The sequence below is a fragment of the Tachysurus vachellii genome, chromosome 4 (genome assembly GCF_030014155.1).
Source record: "Tachysurus vachellii isolate PV-2020 chromosome 4, HZAU_Pvac_v1, whole genome shotgun sequence".
Lineage (NCBI taxonomy): Eukaryota > Metazoa > Chordata > Actinopteri > Siluriformes > Bagridae > Tachysurus > Tachysurus vachellii.
In genome coordinates, this window is record NC_083463.1 from 28,032,219 (window position 1) to 28,043,098 (window position 10,880).

General features: G+C 39.7%; 1 protein-coding gene across 1 annotated transcript; it reads left to right on the forward strand.

Moving 5' to 3' along the window:
• Positions 1 to 104: 104 nt before the first annotated feature.
• LOC132844867 (zinc finger protein 483-like) lies at positions 105 to 10,763 on the forward strand. Its single transcript, XM_060868731.1, has 5 exons — positions 105 to 471; positions 550 to 654; positions 1,380 to 1,502; positions 7,600 to 7,698; positions 9,582 to 10,763. Exons 1-5 carry the CDS (start codon positions 288 to 290, stop codon positions 9,893 to 9,895), a joined length of 825 nt encoding a protein of 274 aa, XP_060724714.1. The 5' UTR covers positions 105 to 287; the 3' UTR covers positions 9,896 to 10,763.
• The last annotated feature ends 117 nt before the right edge of the window (positions 10,764 to 10,880 follow it).

Sequence of the window (10,880 nt, forward strand, 5' to 3'; positions counted from 1 at the left end):
TTATTTATTTTGACGATTATTATTACTATTAGTTATAATAATTGTTGTAGTTTGAGGTTTTTATTTTGAAAAAAAAAAAATCCTTTCTAATGTCACCCGGAAGTAAAATCAGCAAATTTGTCTATTGTTGTTTGGTGTAAATGACATCGAGTCTCTAATATTTTACCTCCAGGAAGTTTTTAAGAGGCGTCGTGTTTACGGTGTCTAACAATCTTCCTGTTGTTATAAACGTTGTATTAGGTTTGTAGACGTGTGTGTGTGTGTGTGTGTGAGTGAGTGAGAGACAGATGATGATGCAGCTGCAGTCTATGGCGGAAGTGTGCAGTTTAAACTCAGAGGGTTTGTGGTGTGGAGACGAGGTTCAGCACTCAGATCAGACTGATCTAAAGATCTGTGCAGTCAAACTGGTGGACATCAGGAACATACAGACACGCAATGGAAACATAATGTCCGAAAATCTGCCTTCTGGAGGTAATTAGGAACAGAATGATGATGATGATGATGATGATGAAGATTTTTTTTTGATGATGGTTTCTTTGTGTTTTTAAGCTCCAGGTGAATCCACCATGTTTGATGGAGACAAGGAGACACTCCAAGCTCAGATAAAGATGAGTTCAGGGAGACTGGTGGATTACAGAAAAGTAGAAGCTGAGGGTAAGTCAGAAGATTGGCCTATGATCATGGATAAGATAAGATAAGATAAACCTTTATTCGTCCCACAATGGGGAAATTTCACTGTTACAGCTGCCAAGAGCAATAAAATGCAAATATATATAAAAAAAGAATGGAGACATAATATAATATACAGTATGTACAAAACAAAATGTATAAAAAGATGTATATTGCACATACTGTAGGTAATATTGCACATTTTTCTAAATTTGTTATTGCACATGTTTAAAATACTTTGTTACCTTGTTTTTGTTTATTATTGGACCGGGGGAGGAAACTGGAGTACCCGGAGGAAACCCCCGAGGCACGGGGAGAACATGCAAACTCCACACACACAAGGTGGAGGTGGGAATCGAACCCCCAACCCTGGAGGTGTGAGGCGAACGTGCTAACCACTAAGCCACCGTGCCCCCCATGCAGTCAGCATCTAAGCCGGAATTAGAAATAGTATTATGAATATATATATATAATTATGTATATACAGTGTATGTATATACATACGGTGATGTAGGATATTCAGCAAGTCACCTCTAGAATGAAATGTTGGAAGCTTTTCATATTGAAGAAATGAGCTATAGCTTGTGAAACATGTCTGGTTTTTACTAACCATAGGAAAATTTGGCTCTAACAAACCTAGCTTGGTTTAAAGACTTGGTTTAAAGAGTTGTCTTTTTTTTTTTGTTTCTTTGTTTGTTTCAATATTCCAGATAAATCCAGTAGTTTTGATGACCAGCAAACACTTCACGCTCAGTTAAAGATGAGTTCAGTGAGGCTGGTGGATTGCGGAAAAATCCAAAGCAGAAAAACAGCAGCTAAAAGTGATCCAGAAGGTGAGGCTTATGATCCCGAATCCAAGAACAATGGTTTTATTCCTTTGTGTAAGTACAGTATGTAGTCTGTCATTTACATTTACAGCATTTGGCAGACGCCCTTATCCAGAGCGACATACATAAGTGCTTAAATCTCTAACATTGACTACATTAATGCTGGCTCACTAGGTTACATACTTAAGATACTGTACCATGAGTTTAAAACATTTGTTCAAAGTTACAATGAAAAGTGTCAAAGGTGTTTTTTTATTTATTTATTTATTTATAAATGCAAAAGTTAGGGAAAGAAGTGCTAGTTGAAGTGTTTCCTGAATAAGTAGGTTTTCAACCGCCGTTTGAAGATTTCTATGCTTTACATAGAAATTAGAAAACAGTTTCATTCATTCATTCATTCGTTCATTTTCTACCGCTTATCCGAACTACCTCGGGTCACGGGGAGCCTGTGCCTATCTCAGGCGTCATCGGGCATCAAGGCAGGATACACCCTGGACGGAGTGCCAACCCATCACAGGGCACACACACACACTCTCAGAAAACAGTTTATAAGAGAGAAAAAAAAATATATGTAAAAATAAGAGACATACGATAAAATCATAATAAAAACAAAGAACAATTAAAGAAAATAAATGTGATTTCAATAAAAAAACGTTTAAAATATGTTACAAAGAATAAAACAGGAGTAAAAGTAATTTGGATAAAAAGTGCAGTCAGTGTGAAGCAGCACAGTGCTCATTCAGTAAATGCAGAGTTAAACAGATGTGTTTTTAATCTTGATTTTAAAGTGTCTACTGTTGAAGCACATCTGATCTCTTCTGGAAGCTGATTCCAGCTATAGGTGGCATAATAACTAAATGCTGACGCACCTTGTTTTGAGTGAACCCTTGGTATCTCTAACTGACCTGATCCTAATGATCTGAGTAGTCTGCTTGGTTTATATTCAGTTAGCATATCTGTAATGTATTTCGGTCCTAAGCCATGAAGTGATTTATAAACGAGTAACAATACTTTTCTATTATTATTAACGAGTAATAATACTATTCTAAATGTAACTGGAAGCCAGTGTAAGGACCTGAGGACTAGAGTGATGTGCTCAGATTTTTTGGTTCTGGTCAGAATTCTGGCAGCAGCGTTCTGTATGAGCTGCAGCTGTCTAATGGTCTTTTTGGGGATCCCAGGAAGGAGTCCATTGCAATAATCCACCCTGCTGGTGATGAAAGCATGGACAAGTTTCTCTAAGTCCTGTCTTGAGACAAAACATCTAATTCTGGCTATATTTCTGAGATGGTAGTAAGCTGATTTGCTTATCGCTTTCACATGGCCACTGAAATTAAGGTCAGACTCTAAAATTACACCAAGATTTCTGACTTTATTTTGTGTCTTTAGACCCCTAGAGTCAAGGTGTGTGTTAACCTTGAGAGTTTCATCTTTATTTCCGAATACAATGACTTCGGTTTTGTCTTTGTTTAACTGGAGGAAGTTTTGACGCATCCAACTGTTAATTTCATCAATGCACTTACATAGAGAGTCAATGGGGCTGTAGTCATTAGCGGACAGGGCTAAGTATATCTGGGTGTCATCTGCATAGCTGTGGTAAACAATTTGGTTCTTTTTCATTATTTGACCAATTGGGAGCATATACAAATTAAAGAGAAGCGGTGCAAGAATTGAGCCCTGTGGGACTCCACATGTCATGGATGTCCACTCAGATTTATGGTTACCTATGTTCACATAGTAACCTCTCCCTTGATTTAATGGTATGATTTAAACCATTTGAGGACCATCCCAGAAAGCCCTACCCAGTTTTCCAGTCTATGTAAGATTATGGTGTGATCTACCGTGTCAAAGGCAGCACTAAGATCTAGTAGCACCAGCACTGATATTTTACCTGAATCAGAGTTTAAGCGAATATCATTTATTATCTTTATGAGCAGGGGTCACGGTGGCTTAGTGGTTAGCACGTTCGCCTCACACCTCCAGGGTCGGGGTTCGATTCCCGCCTCCACCTTGTGTGTGTGGAGTTTGCATGTTCTCCCCGTGCCTCAGGGGTTTCCTCCTGGTACTCCGGTTTCCTCCCCCGGTCCAAAGACATGCATGGTAGGTTGATTGGCATCTCTGGAAAAATTGTCTGTAGTGTGTGAGTGAATGAGAGTGTGTGTGTGTGCCCTGTGATGGGTTGGCACTCCGTCCAGGGTGTATCCTGCCTTGATGCCCGATGACGCCTGAGATAGGCACAGGCTCCCCGTGACCCGAGGTAGTTCAGATAAGCGGTAGAAGATGAATGAATGAATGAATGAATCTTTATGAGCACTGTCTCTGTGCTGTGATGTTGGCAGAAACCAGATTGAAAATTGTCCAGATAGCCATTTGAGTTTAAGAATTTGTTCAGCTGATTGAAAACAACCTTTTCAATGGTCTTGCCTATAAAGGGAAGATTTGAGATTGGTCTGTAGTTGCTAAGTATGGTTTTGTCTAGGTTGTTAAGGAGAGGCTTAACAACTGCCGTTTTTAGGGACTCTGGAAAAGTGCCTGTGAGCAGAGAAGTGTTTACTATTTTTAAGCGGTCAGTTTCTAAACAGTTAAATACCTTTTTGAGAAAGGATGTGGGGACGGTGTCAAGGCTGCACGTTGATGCTTTAAGATGTTGTACTGTTTTTTTTCCAAGGTTTTTATATCAATTATGTCAAATTCTGAGAAAATGACAAATTTCTGAGGTTGTTGTAATGAGGTCTGACTGACCACATTACAATATGAGGCCGTATTTATTGCCATTCTGATATTACTGATTTTCTCAGAGAAAAAGGTTGCAAACTCATTGCATTTGTTGTCAGAGAGCATTTCACTAGGAACTTGATTTGGGGGGTTTGTTAGTCTCTCTACAGTAGCAAAAAAGAGTGCGAGTGTTATTTATGTTGTTGTTTATAATGTTTGAGAAGATGATCTGTCTAGCTGTGCCTAGTTCTACATTGAAAGCACGAACACTGTCCTTATAGATGCTATAATGTACTTCAAGTTTTGTTTTCCGCCACACACGTTCAGCTTTTCTGCATGTTCTTTTCATGCTCTGTACAGCTGTTGTGTTTCTCCAAGGTGCTTTACGTCTGCCAGTGATCATCCTGACCTTTACTGGAGCTATACCATCAATAGCATCTTTAACTTTTAAGTTAAAATTTTCAAGGAGAACATCAACAGAGACTGCCGATATGTTTGGCAACATTGATCTAGCATTCATAAATACCTCACTGGTGTTTTCATTTATAAACCTTTTTTTTTATGACATAGACAGATCTAGCATCAGTGGCAGGACAGATCAATAAATCAAAGTAAACACAGAAATGGTCAGACAGCGCTTCATCCTTGATAACAGTGGATGAAATGTTTAGACCCTTGCTAATGAGCAGATCAAGAGTGTGTCCCTTATTGTGTGTAGGACCTTGCACGTGCTGGGCCAGATCAAAAGTGTTTAAAACATTTAACAGTTCGATTGCAGTATTGTTTTCTGCATTGTCTATATGAATGTTGAAATCTCCAGCAATAACAAAATGATCAAATTCAGTGGAGATTGTTGATAAAAGTTCTGTGAATTCATCAACAAATGTCGGGGTGTATTTGGGAGGCCTACTGTATAAATAATTGTAAACAGAATGCGTGGTGTACCTTTTAGAGCAATACACAAATATTCAAAAGACCGGTAATCACCAAGTAACACTTGCTTGCATTGAAACGCATCTTTGAATAAAGCAGCTATTCCTCCACCTCTTCTAACAGCTCTACAGACACTTATAAACGTAAAGTTGGGTGGTGCCGATTCATTGAGGACTGTAGCGCTGCAGCTGTCATCTAACCAGGTTTCATTTAGAAACATGAAGTCCAGGTTGTTAGTGGTGATAAGATCATTAACTAAAAATGATTTGTTCTTTAATGGACGGATGTTCAGAAGTGCTAATTTAACAGTAACTGGTTTTGGCCCTGTATCCATCTCAGAATGACGTCTAATAGGCAGTAGATTAGATAGAATTGTCGTGCGGCTGGAGAGGGCCTTCGTCTTTCTATCACATATCAGGACAGAGATAGGGAAAGCTAAAGGGACATCGGGCTCCCGCTTGTTCTGAAAACATTTCTGATTGCTACTGCAGTCATAGCAGGGACCCAACACATATCAGTTACCAGTGCTGTTTGCAGATGAGGGCTGGTGTGATCCCTGACGTTGAGGCAGAGGTCGGAGTGCTCTCTCAGATGGAGAGGGAGGGCAGGCTGGGCCCGGAGGCTTTGGTGGTTGTGGAGCCCGCCGTTCCTTGGTTGATGTTTGGGGACTGGCAGCAATAGAAGTTCCAGCAGATACCAGTTTCTCCATTTTCTCTGAAAAGCACAGAAGTGGTGATGTTGGAGAGAAGGAAAGAGAGTGTGATGACATCAGCTGTGATTCTGGTGTTCCTGGAGGCTGAGGAGTGTTATCTTGGTTTTCCCGGTTGTTATCCACAGAAACGTCCTTGGGTGTTGATTCACCATCCAGCTGTAGTGAGGTCTGTGTGCAGAGCTCAGCCTGAGCTGTGTCTGTGAACAGTAGTTGTTGTGGCTGCGGAGTTTTATCCTTGTCAACGGAATGTCCATCCAGGTGTTGGTGCGAAATCCTGTGGTCATTTAGGCCGTCCAGGAGTGGACTGGCACACAGCTGATGAATGATGAAGGGAGAAAAAGATATCGTCTTTAAGCAACCTAGCACCTAGTTTGTTTGGGTGGACACCATCTGTGTTAAAAAGTTGCCTTTGACTCCAGATGATATTAAAATTGTCAATGTAATTCAGTCCTCTCATGGTGCAGGTTTTTTGCAGCCATGAATTTAAACTTATGCCATGTCCACACTAATCCGGATATATTTGAAAACGGAGTTTACGTCTAAAAACGCTCCGCGTCCACATTATCATTTTCAAACGTTTTCCAAAAGTTGCTCATCCACACTGAAATGTATGAAAACGCTCACATCTCCCTACTGCGCATGAGTAAAGCTTCAACCTGCGTCATTTCCGCTAGGCGTTTATTTACTTTCGACTGCATCACATGACTAAAAATGCGTCATAGTATTCAAAAGCCTCCGTCTTCACCGTCCACACTAAGACGCGAAGACGGCGTTTTCAAATTTATCCGCTTTGGAGAGCGTCTTCCAAAAGCTACGTTTTCGTTGACTTAAAACGCCGTCTCAGTGTGGACGAAAGGCCAAAACGGAGAGAAAAATATACGTTTTCAAACGAAAGCGTATTAGTGTGGACATGGCCTTTAGTAGCCGAGAAAACATATTTGTTCCTCTGGCTGGGAGAGGTCCACTGATGAATGATTGAACTTTCAATCATTGAAATCCCACTTAAGGAGCTCAGACTGCTCTTTCCAGATATCATTCTTTCCCACATGTATGACAATCCGACTGACAGACTTATGTTTCATCAGAATGTTGCAAAGTTCCTTGTTAACATCAGAAACCGTTGCCCGAGGAAAACAGTGTGTACGGGTAGCCTTGCTTCCAATGTTTCTGATAATAATAATGCATGTTAATTTCGTCTTAGTCAGCGTTTTTGGACAGCGGTGCAGTCTTGTCATCGTCTCGTCTTAGTCATGAAAAAAAAAAAGGTTGTTGACGAACATATTTAGTCTCGTCTCGTCTGACGAAATTAACACTACTGAGCAAGGCCCTTAAACCTCAATTGCTCAGTTGTAAGTCACTCTGGATGAAGGGCGTCTGCTAAATGCCGTAAATGTCTAAAAAGTCTTTAATTACGTAACATGCTGACGTCTTTACTGACACGATCGTTCAGACAACGTTTTACTGTAACTTTCATCTTAGGTGAAAAATGTAATGTTCGGGAATCTAAAAGGATGTATTTATTTCTTTATTTTACACAGTCGACATTAGCTAATGAAGCAGTGGCACAAAACGTTTTTAGCCAATTTTTATGAACTTGGACAAACATAAAAAAAAAAACTTAATTTCAATAAAATCTTTATTTTATTAAATATCGGTACGTCTTCATAAAAACATACTGCTTCAGTCCAGTTTTGCTTTAACAACCTGATCCTGCTTTCAGCACATTTTCTTCTGTGCTTTCAGGTCAAATCAGCAGGTTTGATGGAGACCAGCAAAGACTGGAGGCTCAGTTAAAGGTGTGTTTGGTGAAACTGGTGGATTGCAGGAAGGCAGCAGTCGAAGGTGAGTCAGAAGACAAATCCGGCTACACAAAGTTCATTTCTTCCAGTTAGTATTTGTTTGGATTTTAAATATAAATGTACTTAAAAAAAATGGATGCAAACATCTGGACTGAATAAGAATTAGCTTGTGGTCACGATGTTCATGGAAAGTCCATGTAATTGACAACGAATGTCAGTCAATTACAAAATAACATAAATATCTTGTTGATGTTGTTGGACAGATGACCTCGTGTGTGTCTCGTGTGTGTCAGAAGTTTATTCTGCTATAAAGCGGAGTTCATTTTTGTCTCAACGACTGCAAGGTTCCCAGGACTTGTAGCTTCTCGACAGATGTGTTCTGTTTTGGCCGACATGGCGTCGTCAAGACGACCAAACATCTCCACCTTGGTCTCATCAGTCCGAAGAAGATTTCGAATATGATATAATTATCTTTTAGGTTCATGTTGGAGGTAAAGACGCCTGAATCGCACCGCTGTTGCTACCTATGAGCTGCTATCAGGGGCATGTGGTAGCCTAGTGGTTAAGGTGTTGGACTCTACCAATCGGAAGGTTGTGAGTTCGATCCCAGGTCCACCAAGCTGCCACTGTTGGGACCCTGAATAAGGCCGTTAACCCTGAATTGCTCAGCTGTATAAAACAATGAGATAATGTAAGTCGTTCTGGATATAAGAGCGTCTGACAAATGCTGTAAATGTAAAAGAGAGACAAACGAACCTTCTTTTGTGGTCTTTGGCATTATTCGAGGCATTAACAGTTGGCAGAAAAGGTGTCAACGGGGCGATAGCCAACGTCTTTACAGTTGTATGACGACGGAGTGTCTGCACATGTTTATTCAAACAGAACAGAGAATTCCTCTGTCTTAAATAAAGGATATTGAGAGGTCGCAGACGAAAGACATCACGGAATCAATGCGGCCTGAGATTATTGTATTTAATGTACATCAGAAGATTTGTAGGATCTTTGCAAACCTACATTGTGCTCCATTTTGTTTTTGTGAGTCACATGATGAGGTTTTGGGGTTTTCTGTACATCTTTGAGCATTAATTGGTCTAAACGTAATTTGGGATTAATTGATTGACAACTATCTCAAGCTCTTCACTTGTAACGGTGAGTTTTAAGATTGTTTGAGATGGCTTTATTATAATCCCTTCCAGATTGATAAGCAGCAACAGTTGCTTCTCTTGAGGTCATGGCTGATGACCTTTCTTCTTGGCACACATCTGAATAGTCCGGACAACCAAACTGGCAAAAGTTTTGCTTTTATAGAAATAAAAATAGGCGTTCTTAATTTCTCCCATTTGGATTTCGAAGGTTGCTTTAATTTTTGGAGAGAAAAAAAAAGAATGCATATTAAGATTCAATTCAATTCAAATTTATTTGTATAGCGCTTTTTACAATTGACATTGTCTCAAGTCAACTTTACAGAACATAAACATAGAACAAAAGGTTATTATAAAGAATAATATAAAGATTAATAGAATACAAAATTCGAGATTAATATTAGATAGATTTAGTTCACAATGTGTTTGTATTTATCCCCGATGAGCAAGTCTGAGGTGACTCAGGTGACTGTGGGGAGGAAAAACTCCCTTACATGGTAAAGGAAGAAACCTTGAGAGGAACCAGACACAAAGGGGAACCTCATCCTCATATGGGTGACACTGGAGGGTGTGATTATAAATATACAGTCTGACAAATGTTGTATTGATGCAAAAGATCACATGGTGTTCACATCTCCTCTTAGTATCGCAGAATCTTAAGATCTGTTATGTTTTGAGTTTTATCATCACATGAGATTATTGGTTATTAATTTAAGTTGGTGAAGTTCACACTTTGAGTGCATTTATACATTTCAAGTTGTATTTTTCTCTCATGACATTGCAGGCAAGTCCAACCAGTCTTCTGATGAAGAGGATGAAGAGCAAACGATCAAAAGAAAGTCCCCCAGAAAACTAAAGTTTGGGAGGAGCTCGTATGCGTTACATCTTTCAGGCGAACATATTGTACTTTGTAAGGGACAAAGGGTGTTTCAGTGCAGCGGGTGCAGTGAGAGGTTCAGTAGTTCATTAGACTTTAAAAGACATCAAAACGTGCATCCGGAGGAGAAGCCGTACCACTGCACGCGCTGTGGAAAAGATTTCTCACAGCGATCGCAAGTGCGAAGACACCAGAAGGTTCACGCTGGAGAGAAGCCTTAAGAGTGCAGAAAAAAAACGTTTCACAAGGATCACAACCTACAGTATAGTGCACACCAGAGTAAAGTATCACTAGTGCTCTCGGTGTGATAAGGCCTTTCTTCACCGTTCCGTCTTATCGTCGAACAAAGAACGCACAGAGGACCGAAGCCTTGGCACTGTGATCTCTGTGGAAAACCGTTTACACAAACATCATCTCTCAGTGCAGCTCAGACTCTGTCATAGCATCTCACAGTGTACAAACTGCTGCACACTGAGCAGAAGCCTTACAGCAACTTTATCTACCAGCAAAGGATTCAGAACAACCAGCCAGAGAAGATTCCTGCTCTGGAAAAGCCTTAATGCTGCTCTTTGTATCCCACAGCCTAGAAACATGCTAGAAAGATGCCTCATCTGCGCTCTAAATGTGTTGGAGCGTCGGGCAGCTGTGGGCCGGGCATTTAGTAAAGCAGAAACACAAGAGCAAACGAGAGTCTTTATTTATTACTTAACACAGGGGCAGCACGAGACATAAAGTGCACAATAAACTCACAACTACTCACGAGTATCACAGCAAAGAAGAACATGCATCTGAATATACATTGTGCTTGTTATTTACAGACTGAGACTGAGGTCTCTGTCCAGATTAGCTACATGAAAAATACTTTACTCTTGCTGAAGTGTCTTTAATGACGGTCTCTGTAACGATTTCTTTGGTAATTCTTGCTGTTTTGACAATTTTCAACAGAACAGGAAATTTAACCGCATACTTAGCGATTTGAGTTTTGCTCTAAAACAAATGAAGAAAGTGATTCATGTAAACATTGAAAAATAATTTAATTTAACCTTCTTTCTATAATACTATTTTAATTAAAATATGTGCAAATTATTATATCGTCTTTAAGCACAATTTATTCAATTAATATTTTTTTCAAATTCATTTTTTTAAGTAATTTTTTGCCTTATTTGTAGTGAATGTGAATTGACTTCTTGGCAATATTAATGTAAT